The 20,794-nt window shown below is 49.2% G+C and overlaps 1 protein-coding gene across 1 annotated transcript; it reads left to right on the forward strand.

Moving 5' to 3' along the window:
- Positions 1–1,517: 1,517 nt before the first annotated feature.
- LOC131663654 (zinc finger MIZ domain-containing protein 1) lies at positions 1,518–20,632 on the forward strand. Its single transcript, XM_058934168.1, has 9 exons — positions 1,518–2,275; positions 12,598–12,924; positions 13,441–14,341; positions 14,849–15,195; positions 15,772–15,948; positions 16,049–16,191; positions 16,275–16,791; positions 16,916–17,137; positions 17,221–20,632. Exons 2-9 carry the CDS (start codon positions 12,598–12,600, stop codon positions 17,359–17,361), a joined length of 2,775 nt encoding a protein of 924 aa, XP_058790151.1. The 5' UTR covers positions 1,518–2,275; the 3' UTR covers positions 17,362–20,632.
- The last annotated feature ends 162 nt before the right edge of the window (positions 20,633–20,794 follow it).

A 20,794-nucleotide genomic window follows, 5' to 3' on the forward strand; every position in this document is an offset into this window, starting at 1 on the left:
GCAACCCTAGTCGGGAGGGGGGGGGGGGGGGGAGAAAATCGCAGCCCCCTTTTTGAAAGGACGCGCGCGCGTAACCCCTGCACCAGAGTCGAACTCTCTCTCTTGTCGACTACGACGCATTTTTCTCTGTCGGTTATGTGCGGACAACTTACTGCGCACTTACGTCCATCGAATACACACAGGCAGTAAAAGGGAGGAAAGACAGCAGGAAAAAAAGGAGAACGCACGCATTGATCTATCCGCCTCTGCACGCCCCAATCCATATAACGACACCGCGCAGTCCCTCGCGATAATAGAGCCGTAGGTAAGTAGGCAGCGCAGGTTACGTGCATGCATAGTGTATGCAATAACGTTAGGTAGCGATAGAGAGAGAGAGAGAGAGAGTTAGCGTTCCGTAAGCTGGTGGGAGAAAATAATTTCGATCGAGTGAGTGGCCGACAATAAGTCGGTGTGTTGTTGCCGCTGCCAAATGATGGACTTAAAGGACGCGGTAGCACACGCTTGCGACCGTTGGGTATAAATAAAGGCACACACACCGAGCAGAGAGAGGAGAGGAGAGAGCAGCTGGTGGTAGGGGCGAGGTCGAGGAAGCAGCGGCAAAGTAGCAAGAGAGAGAGAGAGAGAGAGAAGCCTCCTGAGCGTGTTACGAGAGGGGAAGAAAATATTTGAGAGAGCGAGTGAGCAAGCAAGAGAGTGAGATGGCCAGATAGAGCCGGATTCCAGCCAAGAAACTCTGCCGCAACGCAACGCGCGCGCACACCAGTGTGGAAGAGAGAGAGAGAGAGAGAGAGAGAGAGAGAGAGAGAGAGAGAGCAAGGATACTTACACACCTTTACACGCTTCAGAGGACCTTTGCGCGCCCCCGAACTCTCCTTTATTTCTTACTCGTTTTCCACCTCCCTTTCTCTTCTCTCTCTCTCTCTTTATTTTCTTGCTCGTTTTGCTTCTAGCGCATCTGTCTCTGTCGGCGCTGTCTCGCTCGAACACATTCGGAAATGCCCCTCTTTCTGTCTCTCTCGCTCTTTCTCTGCTTGGTGTACGGTGCTCTCTCTGGCTCACACGTGCGCTCGCGCACACGTCACAAAGCGTTCTGTCGAGCCGTAGCGACGGTGGGGATAGGGAGCGCGTGGCGGGGAAAGGAGAGCGCTCGGGGGTGCGAGTGAGCCAGAGAGAGAGAGAGAGAGAACCCGAGAAAATAGCAGCCGACAGAGCGACGACTACGTTATGCTGCTCTGTCTCTCTCTCTCTCTCTCACTCACACAGCGTGTATACCTACACGACACGAGAGAAAGAGCGAGTCTCAACACTGTGGTGACTCGACGAAGAGGCGAAAGAACGAGCATGAAAGAGTGGGGGTAGACGAGTGAAACGCGCGCGTTTTGACGTTTCTTCCGGCCACCAGTCCGATGAAGCGCCGCACGTTCATCCGTGAGCGTGAGCGGTAGGCCGTCAATCGGCCAGCGAATCCCACTCTTCAGCAGCGCCTCCAGCGCTCCCCCCTCTCCGCTCTCTCTTCGCCGCCGCCGCCACGACTGCCTGTTCTGTACCGTATACACACGGCGCGTGCCTCGAGAGTCGAGCCTGCTGACACTACGCGCTCGGCGCTCTTACTGTGCGGACGGATCGTCAAGCGCTCTTAGACCAAGTGTTGTTAAGCCTACAGCATTAGTACGCGTGTCGCGCTACGATCTTTGTTGTTTCTTTTGGTTTATTACAATTAACTGGCTTGTTCGTACATTCAGTTTTGCTTTTTCACATTTAACTGTGTGCCCAGTTTATTGTGATTTGTTTTCATACAAGTGTCGTAACAGCGTGACAGTGGCCGTACCTTTTTAACAAGGCATATACAAGCTGCAACGCGTGTGTACTACGAATCGTAGAAATAAGACAGGATGTGATATGCTAAAGAAGAGCAGCAGTTTAATCACGCGATTTCTCCGATTTCGTGTCAGTGACAAGTGATTGTCGGTCGAAAATCCGTCTTTGTTTCTCTAAAATTTCAAAGTCAGCTTGCTGCTGACGCGAGAATGTTAGTTACCGGGACGAGGTGGCAGTAGCCCATCTCATTGTGAGTGCGACTGAGTCACAAACACACACTCGCCTACATCGAAAGAGAGAGAGAGAGAGACCGAATGACCCAGCGTTTGTTGTGTCGATGAGTTTTGGATTACGAGAGGCGGCAGCCGCAACAATAGTACAACCTATCCTGCACGGAGAAAGGGACGAGACGCACGCGTGACTGCGTGTGTCTGTGCCAGACCCACCGATTTCACCAGTAAGTAACACTCGCGCATGTTTATACTCGCGAACAGACTTTTACGTAAAGCTGCTTCCTTCGCCTATAGTCGTAGCCTACATTGTGTTTACGAAAATATACGCAGCGCGCCGAGGACAGCGAGCGCGGTGAGCGCACGCGAGCTCGTGCAGCTTTTTTCCAGTTTAAATTTCCCGCGACTTCGCGGCCGTTCTCCGCGGCTCCGTGAGATGCGTTGACCCCTCGATCAGATGTTTCACTCCGCATCGCCTACGCTCATGTGAAATTGTTTTTTTCTTACTTTTTTTTTTCTTTCCGCTGGATTATACAGAGATATACGAACACACTTGCATAGGTACACTTTGTTGATAGCTACGATTGGCGTGACGAGGAGTAACCATGAACGAAAAGCACGCCGATTGAACGATGAATAATTCATTGCGATTGATTCGTGGGATCTCGATAAATTTTTACGTTTTTCATTTATTTTTTATGATATCGTAGTGGCATCAAGTTAAACAAACTAACTGTCGTAAAAAGCGTCGAGTCCTTTGCAGTCTGTCGCATTTCAAACAAATAATATAACCTAATACCAGTGATTGCTTCTGATGGAAACAATCCGAGGAAATCGTGTACTAAGTCTTGATTATATACACAGTAGTTGAGCAAAACACACAGCTATAGCCTCGGCATCTCTACATCCTCGAAAAAAGAGAGAGAAGTCCCACGACATCTGTCTTTATCCGCGAAAAAGGTCGTGCAAGAGTTGCGCAAATAAAAATGAATTTCGCGACTAGAGATGAAAGAAGAAGAAGAAGCCTTTCTACTTTTGCGCGGTCGAAGCCTTGCACGACGCAGCATGCGCCGAAAACGAAAAATGCGCGCGGAGCGCTCCCTTTATTTCAAAATTGCCATTCGCAATTTCCGCGAACTAGCGAAGCAAATGAAAGCCCCCGGACAAGAGAGAAGAATCAATTAAAAAGAGCTTTTTCCTTTTTTTTTTTCCTGCTCAGCCAGAGATTCAAAGTCCTTGCCTACTCCGCGTTCAATGACGAATCCTCGCTCGCGTACGAATGTGTGCTTACTCTCAATTCTTGAGTAATATTTGTGCGCGTGTTGGTCGGCGCGTGCCGAAATTGCGCACCGATACACCGCCAAAAGTAGTCGATTGCGACAGAGCCACGGCATTAAAGCTAAGCTGGCTTTTGCACACTTGTCCTCTCCAGACCGTGCGCGCGCGCGCGTGCGTGCGTGTACGAGTGTGAGAGCGGCTGAGAGTACAGTGAGACTCGAAAATATATCAGCTCTGCAACGCGAAAATCGCTGCTTCGGTAATGGACTTTGAATCGGGGCTTATGCAACGGTGTGTAGCAGCGAGGAGAGGCCTCTGGCACGTGCGCTCGCGCGAGTGTAACTCTTTGGGTACACTCGAACGAAAAGAAGACAGGAGCGCAACAATAACGATCAACAAACGTTACGACTGTAGCGATGATGATGCTGCTGCCGCTCGTGGCGCCCATTATGCTCTCGTCGCCAGTCGCGGCTCATTGTTTTGCGCAGGACACGATTGTTTTGTTGACTCTTTGGGCTTTACGTGATGTTTGGCGTCTTGGATTTTCTTTACTTCTAGCTTTCTGGTTTCGAACACTGTCGCAACAAGTCGACGAGTCGCTCCTATACGAAGTCCGCTTATCGCGTTGACGTCGTTAACGTTACATCGCAAAAAGAATTGACGACGATTGCGTAATATAGTCTGCTTCTTACGATTATGATGCATAAATGATTACAATTTTTAGCAGGCGAGTGTGCTTCGACGCGGATGCAGCCATCTCGAGAATACGTTTGGGAGAAAGCTCGCGATTAAAAACATCACGCCCGTTCAATACTAATTTTTCACCGCGGTATGTCTCATTAGCATTACGCGATTAATAACCGATTCGTTTGTATAACGAAAACACGCTCGATATATTTGATTTCCACGGCGCTTTTCTTTGCACTGGCAGCATCAGCTAATATTTTTAATTCTCCTACGTTCGCAAAGTCATCGCCTGTAAGCACACCTTTGAGTGTGAACGAGATAATAAATACAATGAATTTTAAGGTGTGTGCTCGATCACAAATAATAATTTTATTTTTTCCCTCTTTTTATCGCGTATCTTTAAATTAATTTTTTCCGAAAAATTCCACGCCGAGTTCCTTTTACGTGATCAGCGACTGTCAATGCACGAGTTAGAAGAGGATGCTATTGCATGGATAATTGACGCAATCGATTTATGGACATAGATTAGCAAATGTTATTAGATGACATCGATATATAATATTGTGAGAATGCGTAACGATGGCAATTGAATTTTAACGTTCCGTTGGTTAACCACTTAACGACCAATACTACGCGCAATGTCACATTAACTTTTGTCACTTCTCCGCGGAAAGATGTAAAGCCGCTTTGACTCGGGTTATGTCTGGTCGCTGTCATACGAGTTGTCGATGTAACGAGTCAACGGTATGAGTAAACCATTAAGATCAATGTCGTACAGGACCAATTAATTATTTCTATTTACTTTGCGGCTGAAATATTGAAAGTATGTCTTCTAAATACCATAATTTATGAAAAAAATCCTAGTGGTCTCATCGCGCGGCATCTGACGACAAAGAATTATTCAGATATGTGAATCATAACGCGGCCTCGTAACGTTTTATTTGCAAAGTACATGTACGGTCATTATTTGCACAAACGTACTGTTATAGAGATAAAACAAAAATAACAATAAGACGAAAGAACGGAGCGAACGAATTTCGCTCAATGTGCTCTTTTATCGAGTACACAGGGCGGCCAGGGGGGTTGAAACAATGTTCCCACCGCGATCAAACAGTTAATTCTTCGCGTTGAGCGCGAGGAGAGTGGCGTTTGTCGAGGACTTCTTTATTATTTTTCGTAATGAGCGTACGTACGAGCAGGCAGGATTCGCGAGCCTCAGTCTTTTGACCGATTAAATAATTTAGTGAAGTAGTGCTCGAGCCAGTGGTTGAAACAGGAAAGGAAAGAGAGTTTGGACGAAGGGAGGGAGAAGAATGTGGAAAAGGGCAGAAACGGAAGAAGAAAAAAGTGAGAGAGAGAGAGAGCGAGCGAGCGAGCGTGAGTAAGAAGCAAAGGTATATCGTATCGACGAAAGAGAGAGGGAAGGAGAGAGAACACACAGGTAGAGAGCAGCGTCGATATATTGGTACAAAAGCGTGAGAAATGCTCTCGGCAGCAGCCACTGCTCTCTCTCTCTCTGGCGCGCGCGCGCCAGAGAGAGGGAGAGCATGTGACGCTGACTGACTGCTACAGTCGTGAAGGTGTAATGGGCGAGGAGTAGGGAGAGTCATCGACGATCTCGTTGACTTGGTTTTCATAAAGGGCGATATTGTTCGTTTCGCGGCCGCCACTGTGTAGCCGTCGTCGTCCAGGATACCGTTATCGCGCTTAACGGACGATAAGATTACCGTTTTGCGTAATATTCTCTCTCTCTCGGCTCTCCTTCTCCCTCTCTCGCTGACATCATTATTGATACGTTTTACATCGGATCTCTTTTCACTCCCCAATTTGTCAATCGTCTGCGCGCGCGCGCGTGTTCCGGTTCGCGTCGAAGGAATGCAGACGTCGTTCTCGCAGCGTAGAGTCCGCGCGCGAAGGAATTATGAAGTTTTTTCAAGGCTGTCTACGCGCGTATATGCTAATAGTCGCGCGCGCACACACACACACACACACACACACACACACACACACGAACGCCGGCAACACAATGGCTTTCGCAATCGTGCGAAAAAATTTAGTACTTGTGATTCGCGCGGTTGCAAGCAAGAAACGTTCCGATATCAGAGCAGTCGATTGTCGAGCAGCGATTGGGGGGGGGGGGGGCGTCACGTTTTTCGTCACACTTGCCTTTCCTTTATTTTTCGTTCCATAGCCGCGCGTTTGCATCGTCAAATGTTTGCCGAGCATTCGCACGCTCGGCTCGTTCGAGAGGACGATCGCTGGCGTGTCCCCCTCCACTCGCCTCCGACGAAGGAAAGTTTCCCTTTGCCGCCTACGCACGCGACGGAGCTTTGGGAGGCGCGAATCGTAAATATTTGTCAGCGAACTGCGCGGTCGTCGTCGTCGGCTTTTCCCGGGCGTCCGCGCGAGGAGAGAGAAAGAGAGAAGAGCAGCGGCTGTCGGGCGCATCAATTAAATCTAATCAATCGTCGTCCGTGGCGAATCGCCGCTGACTGCTACGACAGACGGTGCTCCGCGGACGTTTATATTGTTTATTTCCTCATTAGACTCGCGCTTAAGTTGGTGCGCCTACTAATACGCGCTACGTGCCTGGAAGCTCGTTGTCTCTCTCTTTCTCTCTATGTCGCGGTCGTAGTAAGTGCGCACACTCTCGTATGTCATCGCGAGTCATACTTTAAGGAAAACATCGATTCTCGGTTGCGCAGCGCTCGCTCTTACACGTCGACAACACGCACGTATACCCACACGCGCGCGCCACACGATCTTACACTTACACCACTCTCCGGCCGACTCGGCCTCGAAACCGTTTCGACGAGCCTCGACTCGAGCTCGCTCCGCCAGAGGAAGTACGTGCGGAGACGCGGCGCACTAACACGCTCCTATTGTGCACGCCCGCCTGAGAAAAACGCTTTGATAATGCAGCCGTCGCTTCTTTTAGATCGCGAGCATCGCTCGCAAGATGAAAACCAATCGATTGCGCCGGGCTCACCGGCAAACCTCGTTGCGCACACAATCCAAGAGTTACGCAGTCGAACGATTGTCGCGGTCTCGTTCGGCGAGCATATTTCCCTTCTCGCGCGACAATTCGAAAGTTTGACGAACGGATAGGGCATAACCAAATGGCAAAGTGCGACGGTTGTCGGTGCGCGACACGGCGAAACCGGCGATTTATTTGCGCTCCGATGAAAAATTGACGGCTAGAAATATTGTCGGTCTTGCCATCGAAGCAACCTGTTGTTTTGCTCTCTCTCTCTATCCGTTTCCCTCTCTCTCCCTCTCTCTCTCACTGTAGTGGGCTCCAAGTCGTCGCCTGCGACTTCGTTTCGCCGAGAGACGACGAGGCAGGCTCGTCGTTGGTCTGTTTAGTCGAGCAGGCCCAATTTTATCGTTACGCACACTGGCGTTCGTTATCGACAAGCGACGCGCGGCTACGATGTCCGGGGGTACATCGTACGTGGTTTTGTCGAATCCTGGCTGCAAAATAAACAGACGCTCGATGCATCCGGTGGCGAAGCACACGCGATTGTCGCTGCATAACATTAATGAATGGGCTTCTCCCTAAAAGTTGCCTTCCCCTCCATTCTCTCGGGCGCGCACACGACTGCGCGGTGAGTCACATACAACGGCAGTGGGAAGGCAGGCACCTACACGGCAACAGTAGCAGCAGCCATTGTTGCGTGCTGGGCGGGCTGTAGTTGACGAAATATTGACATCTAAGAATAGAAAGCGAGGCGCACGCGGTAGTGGGGTCGTCATCGCTATCGTCGTCGTCGTCGTCGTCGTCGTCGTCGTCGTCGTTGTCATCGTCGTCGTCACCGCCGCCGTAGTAGTAGTAGTAGTCGAATCGGAGCGGGATGAATATTGAGAGGGAGCGAGCGAGAAAAAATACTGGCAAAGCAGCCAGTTTCACGAGAAAGGTTTCTGGCCAACGAGAGAAGGGGGATAACCGAAGGTTTAGGTTAGCAGCTCGATTGTCGATGGGAATCGGCTCGCGCGTCAAGGGGGTAGTAGCAGCAGCCACGATGACGTCAGCCCGAACAGAGGGTTTGTCGAGCTCTCTTTCTCGCTCTCTCTCTCTCCCTATATGTTTTTTGCGCGCGGCGCGTACGCGTGTAATGCCGAGTGCGTTAAATGAATCTTTCGCGCCAATGAAAAACACTTTGAGAGTGAGAGAGCGCGCGGGGGAGTCGATTTTCCCCCTCTCCCTTATTCTCGCTCTCTTCTCTCACCGGGCTTTCTTCTCCGACTATCACTACGACTGTTTTATCATCGTTATTATCGACATTGTTCGGGGATTGCCGCACAACAGAAGAGAGAGAGAGAGAGAATCGGGGGTGGAAGGGGCCAACGAGTTTATTGTATATTATACTTGCGTCGCACAGACGAGAGTCGACGAAGGGTGCGACAGCTCTCTCTCTCTCTCCCCGCAGCATCTTTGCATGGTCGTCAGGCGGTCGATTTGTGCCCCGTCCACCTAATGGACCTTCGTCGTTGCGCGTCCATTGTACGGCGACGTTTCCTTTTTCGCAGCGAGCCGATCAATTAACGCGATAATTTTTCACGCCGGAGAGGACGGAAATACTCGATGCGCGTTGAGCCACTCGAGGCAGTTAAACGTCAAGCCAGGCTTTGCACGGAGATTTGCATCGAATCCTCGGCTCCATCCACCGGCAAACAAGCGGCTTTTTATTTTACGCTCTCCGTCTCTCTCGGCAGCCGGCCGCCGACGCGCATTCTCCAGACCTGTCGCTGCATTTCTCAAAGTAAATATCCTTGAACTCGCCGCTGCACTGCAGCGCGTCTCGCTTGCGTCTCTCTCCTGCCGGCTGAAATGTGTGGAAAAAAAAAAAATGAAAAAGCAAAAATAAAATCAAAAATCGGAATGTCGAGGCGAGTGCGCGCGTAAGGTACGGCGGCAGCAGTATACAGTCGCGCGCGCGGTCGTTGGAGTTTTTAGGGTGTACCGCGGCGCGAGCGGGGAGAGCGATCTGCATTGTGCGGGCGCTGCTCGTGCGGCGTGTGTGTGAATAGCAAGCACGTGCATTTCCCACAGGAAAGCAATGAGGGCGCTCTTCGCAGCTGCGTCTGTGTGCGTGTGCGCGCGCGCGCGCGCAGCTCGGTCGGTGTGGTAGAAGTGCGTAAACGTGTGCGCGTGGCACGGCTAATATTCAAGAAAATAAGAGAGTCGAAGGGAGAAAGACGGAAGGAAAAGGAGGGGGAAAAAAAAATGAGAGTGAAAATCGAGAGATTGCTCGTAGTCTTTCTGCCGCGAGAAAGTCTCTCCGGCAGCGCTGCCGAGGCTACGCTCTATAGTTATGCACGCGCGCGCGGCCTTTGGGCTTTGAAAGCGATTTTCTAGGCGCACTTTTGTGAAATGAGACCTGCGCTCGCGACTCTCTGTACAGGCGCGCACGCGCGCTCCGGATTTTACTTTTACTTTATGAATTTCAAATGGATTCTAGCGCGCTACCGCTGCTCCTGTCACAACCGACACTTCTCGCTTCATCTCTTCATATTCCTAGAAGAGGAACACTGGCATCCACTTACTCGCCCCAAGTCTTTGCCTCGACTTACGGATAATCATTTCGAGAGACAGAGAGAGGAATTTGTTCGACAGCTATTAATTGAGATATTACCTCCGCCGTAAAAAGCAATGGATACGCGTTTCAAGCGTGAAAAATTGATACATTTCTAAAGAGAAGCAAACATTTAGTCGTCGCAGAAAGAGAGAAAGAGAGAGAAACACCAGCCGAAAGAAGTTGCGGCAAGAAATAAAAGAATAAAAAGGGAAAAAAAAAGTCGGCAGCGAGAGAGAAAGAGAGGGAGAGAAACAGCGTAGAGGGCAAAAGTGGAATAAATATATACGTATATACGTCGGGGCCAAAAGCGATCGGGCGAAGGATACACGTGCGAACGTTGTTGGGGGGCGGGAGAGGGGAAGAAGAAGAGAAAAAAAGCAGCGCGACAGAGGAGAAAGAGAGAGAGAGAGAGAGAGAGAGAGAGAGTTCAGCGCGAGACACGCATACACGTACAGCCAAGGGCTGAAAGTGCAAAAGGGAGAGAAGCGAAAAACGCGGGTAGTTTGGCACTACGGGGGTTCTTTTACGCGGCTTAGGCTTATACCTCGGCTGCTACTGCTGCTGCTGCTGCTACTGCTGCTACTTCGCCGTTAATCCTTATACCTTTTCCTCTCGATTTTGAATATTTTCATCGTGCGGCCGGCGCTCGACGCCAAAAAAATGTGACGCGCGTAATTTTCGGCAGGCGGGACGCGGGAATGCTTAACGCGAGGAGAGGTCACGAGAAAAGTACTTGAGCGCGCGAAGGCACTCGTGCGCTTATTAGCCGGCGTGACGAGAGGTCAAGAGCGAAACGATCGACATCGTCCACCCCCGATAATCATCCGCGCGCGCAGCGATGAGCGCTGCGTCTCCTCTCTCTCTCTCTCTCTCTCTCTCTCTCGTTGGCAGAGGTTTCCGGCAATTAGTTCTTCTCTGGGTCTCTCTCTTTCTCTCTCTGTCTGCCGCCGCCACACACCGCAAATGGAAACGTATCCGTAATAATAATAATAATAATGCCGGGCAGCAGCAGTAGCGGTTGCGTCTTTGTGAAATTGCGATTTGAACGGTGTGACGTGTTGTGTGTACAGTCGAGAGAGAGAGAGAGAGAGAGAGAGCCATTTATTAGCTACCTGCTCTGGCGCGAGAGGGGCCCCGTCAAAGCTGCGACGGCCTTCCCAGGATATGTGCTACAGGCCTATTGGGTTGACACCCTAGTCGCGCAAGAGAGAGTCCGCCTGCGTGCGCGCGCGCGCGCGCGCGTGTTGCAGTTGCGCGAGAGTGAAGGGAAAGCGAGCGAGCGGAGAACCACGGGCTTCGCGCGAGTCGCGTAGACGGGCTCTCGCGCGCGGGAAAGAATTGCCACCGCCGAGAGAGAGAGAGAGAGAGAGAGAGAGAGAGAGAGAGAGAGAGAGAGAGAGAGAGACAGGCAGACAAGTTAATAGGGCATTATCATCCTGCTTGTGCGCGCGCGCGCTGCTCTAAACTCTTGACTTTCGAATTACATCGAGGCTTTCGATACTTATCCCCACTGCCGGTGCTGCGACGCGCCGCTGTTTTCTCTCTCTCTCTCTCTCTCTCTCTCTCTCTCTCTGTCGACGACGCGAGCAGCTAACTTTTTGATCCTATATTTTTCCTCGGTTGACGGGCGGCATACTCTCGTTGGACGACGCCGGTGCTAATGGCGGGGCGAGACGACAGCCTGCCTAAACGAGTTTAAGCGTCGGCTAATTAAAGCGGAAGAGCCGCAGCTAATCCCCAACAATTTCACGCGATCGTGCCCACTCGAGCAACATATAACATTCAATTGCGAGCGGGAGAGGCGGCCGGGAAAGAACGCCGAAGAGAAAAAAAAGGAAAAAGATGGAAGGAGGAAGTGGCTGTGCGGCGAGTGTAGAAAAGCCGACATCTGTCCCGAGGCGTTGTGTTTCACGCAACGGCATTTCTCGTCGTCGTCGTCCAGTGTAGGCTGCTGCGGGAAAAGCAGCGGCAGCACTGCCGGAGAGGAGAGGGAGAACGAGGCAGCAGACAGACAACAAGAGGGGAAGGTCGTGGCGAGAACAAACCTCAAGCGGTCAGTTGGATGGCGCGTCGACGGGGGCGTACGGCTTTTGCAGGCCCCAGCTGCTGTGTGCTGCTGTCGGCAGCCCGTCAGCGTCTACCGGCGTTGCCCAAAGCGAAAGAAACAGAGACATAGCCGAGGTTCGATGGTCGATATTGGCCGACAGAAGACGTTATAAATCAATGACGCGATAGCTTCCGTTTCTTGCGCTGATTGCTCTTCTCTCTCTCTCCCGAATTTCCAGTTTCCCTATGCCTCGGACAACGCGCTACACGCCGAGATAGACCACTTTGCGTGTACGAGCTTGATTCTTCACTAATGGCGTTCAATTAGACTTAATTCAATCCTCTCAAGGCATGACGGCCACAAAACCAATTCTTCAAAGTGTACCTTGCAAGAATAGCGCTCCTGTGCTCTTTTCTTCTGGCTTGCTATTTACTGAAAATATCGTTAGTCGGACAATAGGTTTCGAGCCGCTAATCGAATCAACGACTATTGTCGCGTGCTGCTTTTCTATCCCTTCGCTCGCTTTTTTTTAGAGACCGCGATGACTGCCGGATAACCCGACCCGTTGTTTACGAGCATATATTTTTCTAGGAACTGGTTAATAACCAATCAAAAATAGCCGCATTCGGTGTTGCGTTTCTTTCACACTCGACGAGTCGCAAGTTCAGCTACCTAGCAAATTGCCCAACGCGTGCGGGTTATCGTCCAAATCGGGACACGTCGCGATATTCTTGAGTCTAATTGGAATCAAATGCCCGACGATCATGTATACCGAAGAAAAATATCCGCGTCTCCCAAGAACATGGATGCATCATTCAATATCTCGATAAATTTGATAGTAATAATAGGTAATCGCATTAAAGCCATCGACGCTTATAGCAGCGCACTGAATAAATGAAATCTTCATGGCGATTCATGGAGAACAAGCATATCAATCGCATCTTTCGTTGAATTACAGATGCAGAGTCAACACGCGATGGCGCACCAGAGCTACAACACCGTGGCCTACAACCAGCGAGGCCCGATGACAGGCATGACACCGATGGGAATGGCCAATTACGGCAACATGACCTCGGTCAACCCCATGATGTCCATGAACTCGATGGCCAACATGAATCACAACGTCAGTCCCATGAACCACATGATGATGGGCGCTGGCGTGAACGGCATGAACGGCATGGCCAACATCCCGCCCATGAGTCCAATGACCAGCATGAACAACGTCGGCATGATGAACAGCGCAATGGGCAGCGCCGGCGTGCCCATGAACAAAATGACCATGCAGGTAAGCTTCCTTTTCGTCGCTTTTCGTCGGCTCGGCTGATCTCCCGCGTGATTGTTGTGTTTCGGCGCTGCTGGAGATGCGTCGACACTCTCGGCTGAAAAACAGAAATAAAAGGCTTGAAATTTACGAGGCTACATTTCCGAGGCTCTCCGTTGTTTGTTGCGACAAACGAGAAAACGAATCGCGGCTTCGGTCGAGGCAAGGGAGTGCGTATATATTCAGAAATCTACTTTTGACTCTTTACGCAGCAAATCACTTCGATATGTAAAGTATTCCCCAGCCGTCTAATTTTGTCGAGCAAGGTTTAATTCTGTCGCGAGGCGCGCGAGCTCGCTCCAAGATCCGTCTCTGCTTATACGTCATCTCCAACAGCTCCGCAGCGTCGTTTCGCGAGGTCGACAATCGCCGTTCAATTTGTGCGAGTCGCCAAAAATCGAGCCTCGCCGCGTGGCCCGCAACGAAACGAGAGAACAAGAAAACTAATAAAATACGTCTTTGGGTGGTTTGTCACGACAGACGCAGCAGGCGGCATACGCGAGGCAACGAATGGCACCGTACCCATCCCAGGTCATGCACGCCACGCCGAAGCGCATGACCCAGCAGCAGTCCGTGCCGCAGCAATCGGTGCAGCCGAATCCCTACGCTGGCATCGCGCCGGGCATGGCGTACGCCGCGGCCGCTCAGCCCCAGATCGGCCCGCAGCAGCAGCAGCAACAGGTCTACCCGAACGGCTACGCGGCGAGGCCGACCTCGTTTCCGCAGCAGCCGCCGCACCCCATGCAAACGCCGCCGCAGCAGCAGCAACAGTACCAGCAGGCGATGCAGCCCCAGATTAGCCCGGTGATGATGCGAGGCGCCGCCACCGCTCGGCAACAGGCCCAGCAGCAGCAGGTCCAGCAGCAGCAGGTCCAGCAGCAGCAGGTCCAGCAGCAGCAGCAGGTTCAGCAGCCGCAACCGATGAACCCGGCTTACGCGTCCAGCCAGGCTAGTCAGTACTACGCTGCCGCGGCCGCGGCCGCCCAGAACTCCATGCAGTCGCAGCAGCTGAGCTCCCAACACACGTCTCAGCACACGATGGCGTTGCAGCAGCAACAGATGAGCTCGGGTCTGTACTCGCAACAGCAGGCGGCCGTCGCGGCGGCGCAACAGCAGCAGCAGCAACAGCAGCAACAGCAGCAGCAGCAACAGCAGCAGCAGCAGCAACAGCAGCAGCAGCAGTACGTGGCCCAGCAGAACGCCGCCAACTCGTACCTGAGCAGTGCCCAGTATACACCGGACAATACGTCGCCGATGCGTTCGGCTCCCAATGGCAGCTATCAACAGAGCCCCATTCCGGGCAACCCCACACCACCGCTGACACCTGCCTCGAATGCTTCCAGCATGCCAGTCTACGCCGATGCCAAGTCGGTGATGCCAAGTGAGTTGTAAACACCATTCACTCGCAGTCGGTTTCGTGGGCGTGTGCCGAACGTGCGCCCAAGGCCATTCGCTCGGATCAGCGTCTCGCCATTAGCCGCGTGACGGACAGCCATAAATCATATCTCGGGGATTTTTGAGAGATTTTCGCAGACTTTCTCGGCTACCTGTGGTCGCGCGGCCATCGCGTCGGGTCCGGGCAAGGGAAAGTTTGCCTCCTCCGGCTCCGAACAAAGACCTCTCGCCACTCGGTTGGCCGCGCGCCGACGCGTTCTCAGGCCAATTTCTCGTCGTCGGGCCAAGGGCTATATTTAAAAAGTTGGTCTTGCACGTGCATGTCGTGCGCGCGCGTCTATATAAAGATTTTTTTATGGTGGCTCGCGCTCGCTCGAGCGCGCCAGCGCTAGTCACTTCCAGATTTTTCGAGTGCGACTTAACGATCCTTCTCGCGTGCAGCTTGAAATAATTAAAACTCAACCCCGTCGCTCGTCCGCTTCTTTGTCTGCAGAGGACGAGGAGCTGAGACTAACATTCCCCGTGCGAGACGGCACGCTCCTGCACCCGTTCCGCTTGGAGCACAATCTTGCGGTGAGCAACCACGTATTCCAGCTAAAATCAACGGTCCATCAAACGCTGCTGTGGCGATCGGACCTGGAGCTGCAGCTCAAGTGCTTCCACCACGAGGACAGAGCGACCAACACCAATTGGCCGCAGAGCGTGCAAATATCGGTGAACGCCACGCCGCTGGTGATCTACCGCGGCGAGGACAAATCGTCGCACAAACCGCTCTACCTTAAGCATATCTGTCAGCCTGGACGCAACACTATCCAGATCACCGTTTCGGCTTGCTGCTGCGTGAGTATACTCAACGCGTATCTCTTGGCTGACCTCTTCTCAGGCGATTCGGGGGGGGGGGGGGGGGGTGCCCGTAACTAGAAACTTGTCGAACGCCGGCCGGACGATTCGTTAAAACTGTCCCATTACGCGGCACGATTACACGGCAGTCGTGCCATCTCGCTTGTTTGCACAGTTGACGTAAGCTCCGAGCAACTTATTCGGTTAACTTATATCGATGCATAGCCGTTGATCGAGCAGTCTTCCTAACGCGTGACTTTATGAAAAACTAGCCGAGTTTGTAAAACCATTATGCTTGGGAATTATAGCGAGTAAGATCCATTCTAATATTTTTAAACATCCGGTTGAGAATTTATGAAGAGGATTCGAAAGAGGACTCTTCGAAACTATAAAACCGACAGACAGGCGAGTCTCCAAATCTCTTTCTCGAGAGCGGTCAAGACAAAAGTACAAAGGGGCGTAGGGCCGGCGCGTCTCAGGTAGTCCAGAGTTTGAGTCAACAAAGATGGGTCATAAATACTTGATACTTAACGACCAACTAATGACCCTTGTGTCGTTGTCTGTTTCGCCTTGCAGTCACACCTATTCGTGCTGCAGTTGGTGCATCGACCAACCGTGCAAAGTGTCTTGCAAGGACTGCTGCGTAAAAGATTACTGCCCGCGGAGACCGGTGTTGCCAAGATCCGCAAAAATTTCAGTAGCGCAGGAATGCCTGGCACCGAAAAGGACGTCATCGAACAGACTTCCATTAAGGTACGTTGTTCCTGTTTCCTCTTTACTTCGTGGTTATTAGATTTTCTTTACCTCGACAAAGGACTTGTATTGACGATGCAATTTCTTTGGTGTACAACAGGTGTCGCTGAAGTGTCCTATTACTTTCAAACGAATAACTCTCCCCGCGAGAGGCATGGATTGCAAACACATTCAGTGCTTCGATCTCGAATCGTATCTGCAACTTAATTGCGAACGAGGAAGTTGGAGGTGTCCAGTATGCTCGTAAGTAACCAGGCGTCCAAAAAATTATCCATTCTGAAAAGAAAAGACAACTAACTCAAGTATTGCTCTTTTTTTAAAACCAGTAAAGCAGCGCAACTGGAAGGCCTCGAGGTAGACCAGTACATGTGGGCCATTCTCAATAATACGACCCAGCCGGAAATCGACGAGGTAACGATAGACTCACAGGCTAATTGGAAGGCAAAGCGACCGGACGAGGATGGCGAATGCAAGAGAAACAGCATGACCAAGGCCATGTCACCAGGCAGCACGAATTTACCGACAATGAATAGCTGGATGGACGGAAACCAGGCGATGAGTCCGTTCATGAATCCACCCGATATGAGCACTATTGCCAGCGGTTCCATGGTGAATGCAAACCAACAGTCTCAACAGCAGCAACAGCAGCAACAGCAGCAGCAGCAGCAGCAGCAGCAAGCTTACGGTGCCCGAAATCCCGGCACGCCGTCCTCGCAGACAAATCCATTGGGCGATTTGGGATTAACAGCTGCTCAAGTGGACTACGCGTCGACGAATCCATTGTCGCACTTGAGCGAGTCGCTGGATCATCTGAACGCCATCGACAAGACACTTTGCGATCAGGTAAGCTTGGCGCATGTGTGCAGGCCTAGTTCGCTTATATGCGCGTGCGAGTGCTGGATGCGTGCGTGAATAGAGCGTAATAATAGACGACGACTTCTAAAACTGTTTGGTCGGTTATATGCAGATGCCCCACACGCCGCACACACCCCACACGCCGGGCAACGCTGGCGGAAATAGCGGCCCCCCGAGCGTCGCCGCAGCCTCCGTTGGCCAAGACAACAGTAGCAACAATCTCAATGCGTCCGCTGGAAGTGGAATCGCCGACACATCCGACATGATCGCCTCCGATCTCAACTTTGATCCTACCACAGTCATCGACACTGACACAGGAACGGAAGCTCTTAGCGTAAGTGTCTTTAGCAACGTTAATTAGTTGGAACAATCATTATGGTTATCAACAATTAAAATTAGTTTTTCGCCGATTTACAGCAACTGTTGCCAGACAGCGTAGTAGATCCGATGGAGCTGCTGTCATACTTGGACCCACCGGACCTAAACACTCCGCCAAGCAGCGGGGCGAGCAGCGGAAATCCGCCGTCGAACGACGACATACTCTCTCTGTTCGAGTAAATTAGCACACGGCGGCTGCGTCGGGGCAGCGCGTAGTTTGCAGCTGCAGCATGCAGAAGAAGGAGAGAGACTCGCTCAAGCGCCAGCCAACGCGCACGCACGCATTCATTCGTGCATGCATATGTGCACACAGAGGCACGCGCGCGCGAAAGCAGACATGTGTATAGAAGAAGCGGGGGAGAGCGAGAAACCGCATCGAGCGAGCGACAGGCGCCAGCCGAAGGGCACCTAGAGATATACATTGTCGTTCGAAGGCCGATATTTTCCGATGTCTCTCTCCAAATGTTCCTAGACTTGCGCCCGCAATCAAATGCCGGACGATAAAACGACTTGCAGTGCGTGTGTCGAGAACTCCAATCGCGATTGAACCCCCTCCCTCCCTCTCCCCTTCAACAATCTTGTAACCCTTCGCCCCACCCCCCTCCCGCATCGACATGGTACAAAGCAGAAAAAAAAACATTTTAGTTATAATTGTAAGTAAGATTATAGGATTCCTATCGACAAACCAGCTATGCCGGAGCTACTACGCGAAGCTCTCTCTCACACTCTTCGAACGTAATATTAAAAAAAAGACAACGTGTGTGTATCGGCGTCCGTCGTACATTTTAGTAGAGAACAATAGTAGTCAGTGTCGCTGCTTCTATAAATGCAAAGTCTATAATAACTACCACTACTACAACTACTACAACTACTACTTACTACTACTACTACTACTACTACTACTACTACTACTACTACTACTACTACTACTACTACTACTACTACTACTACCACTACTATAACTACTACTACTTCTATTGGAAGATCGAGAGAGAAGGCAGCGAAGGAAAACTAGGGTGTGCGGTACATGCGCCACGTATTTATAGTCGAAGTATAGCATTGGTGGGAGCTTTCAGGGATCTTCCAACGCGCGGCGCACTTTTCTTTTCGACTGCGAGATTTTAGAAGCTTTTGGATGTAGGATCGATGATGACGCTCGTAACGAGAATTAATTTATTGCCTGTACAGTCGATTCTCCGTTCCGAGTGTTTCATCGCGCATTGGTGTGGAGATGATGCTGACAAGCTCTTGTGCTGTAAAATTTTTCGAGATAAATTCTTTCTGTATATTTTCGAGAGTCCATCGTACTCTTACTGTAAAGTTTTTAATCCTATTTTTTATTCCTCGTTAAAAGTTTTTAATAAAAAACAGAGTTTTTTCAAATAAACATGTAATTCATTGGTTTTCCCCTTGAAAATCGGTGATGATCGTACTAAAAAAATAAAGTAATCCAAAAAAATAACAAAAAAAAATCTTTGAAATGTCCCGACGAAAAAAAAACGCTGGACGTTTTCAAATGTGTACGTGTGTGTAATTTTTCTCGAAATTCGATGATAAATATAAAATATATATAACGTGTTGTGAATTGCATAACTTTCTCCGACCAATGACGTTTTAGAAAAAAAGAGAGTAACTTCAAAAGTTTCTTATCTCACGATCGTTATATGCGCTGAAGTTTTGAAAGTGAGGAAAAAAAAAACTGAGAAACAACACAAAAGATCCTTGGAAGCTTGGCGCGTGTCGCACACGTGAGAAGTCAAAGTCTATTAGCAAAAAGAATAAGAAAACCAATACTTGCATGAACTGACGAAAAACCGGAGAATAGTCGCTGGTGAATTGCGTAAGCCAGATAAATGAGTAGCGTAACGAGTGTGTGCAAATTCGCAGTTTCGATTTGCTGTCGGCAAGCGAGGTATACACGGGGAAAAAGCAGACGAAGGAATCGCGAGAGAGGCTAATAGACGGGAAACAGAAGATTGCGAGTAAACACTGCCACTGTGTCGTCGCGAATATTGACTAACACAGTGTTATATCTTTAGGAGAACAGAACACGTTATACACGTAACAAAAGCGAGGAAGAAAAATCACTATTGTGACATGCACATTATTCGAACACACACAAGTACACAAAAGCAACACCTGCGTAGCCTAGTTAGATGTGCAGGTCATTAAGTGGAAACTTCAGTAATTAAACTCTAATTTATAAAGGGACAAATTAATAAAGATGCAGAGGCGTCGTGTTTTCACTCGGTTTGAGCGAGCACTACGTACTCGAATTAGCTAATCAGTTCATTCTCTCCTGTTACGAAGAAGAGCCAAGGAAACGCGTAACGACGAGTAAATAATGACTACAAGCTTGCGAGGCAAAGCAAGACCAATTAATGTGAAAAACTTTAAAACCCTCAGCTCTTAATTTCTTTCCGTCGTATTTTTACGTCGAATATCGACCAAAACTATTATTGATCTATTACTCGTCCTGGCGCGTTTCTCTCGGGCTTTCTCCAAGGAGATTATTAGATATATTACAGATTATGCAAATTTTATAAAACATTGTGTGTAAATAAGACAAAACAAAAAAGTTATACGTGATAACAATGTCATATACAACGCGATAGATAAGGAGATAGAACTCCGTGTGAGAAAGAAAGGAGAAAAATATTATACGTGTAGATGTATCGTTAAAGTGAAAGATAATGAAATCCATGCAAAAAAATACTTATTATAAAATAGCAACATACATGCCTCGGATCGAGTTTCTATTGACGCAAAAATAGAACGATTAAACATAAACGATGTTACTTTAGTAACGTGTATCTAGTTTAAGTAAAAGCATTGTAAATATTAATTATTTGTACATATAAAGAATTACATAAATAATATTAAAAAGAGGTGTCAGCTATTATACATTTATCGATCAGAAGAAATTAACGTTACTGTCCTTGACAAATTTTATTTCCGTTTTTTTTTCATTATCTTGATACATTACGTCTGCACACGCAAAAGAAAACACATTCAATATTCTATACTACATTTATATATGGCTGTGATAGGCAGAAAAAGAAAATTTTCCGTTGTTGATTACAGACTATCATTTGACATTTATCCTTAGATTTACCTTAGTACATACGGACACTTTAATTTTCAGTATTGGAATATCTTTATTCGTACGAATAATTTGAAGGTATTAAAAAAACTATCCTCAATATACCGCCATTATTGAATCGTAGTACATTATAAAATTAAATTTAATATATTAATAAATCCTTTAACTCTAAATCTTTTGTAGTTATTTACATGTAAAACTGGAAGCAAAACCATTATTAGAGCTTATCGCGTAGCATTTATACAAAAAAATGTGTGTATCCAAAAAACTTTATTTTTTAACGTCTTTCTTATTATTTTCATTATAATTAAAAATTGTTTAGTTTGGATTTTGACTGTATAATAATTAACTGCATTATTATTAATAAGCACTGTTGTTTTATTTGTTTTACAAATAAAAGAGATTTTATTCTATTATAGTTTTTTTATTTAGTCTATTCATTTTGTTTGTGTGTGTGTGTGTGTAAACGCGCGCGCGTGTACGTGTGTGTGTGATGTGTGTACGTATATG

Source organism: Phymastichus coffea, unplaced genomic scaffold (assembly GCF_024137745.1).
Source record: "Phymastichus coffea isolate CEN01 unplaced genomic scaffold, Cenicafe_Pcof_1.1 PCOF00036, whole genome shotgun sequence".
Taxonomy (NCBI): Eukaryota; Metazoa; Arthropoda; class Insecta; order Hymenoptera; family Eulophidae; genus Phymastichus; species Phymastichus coffea.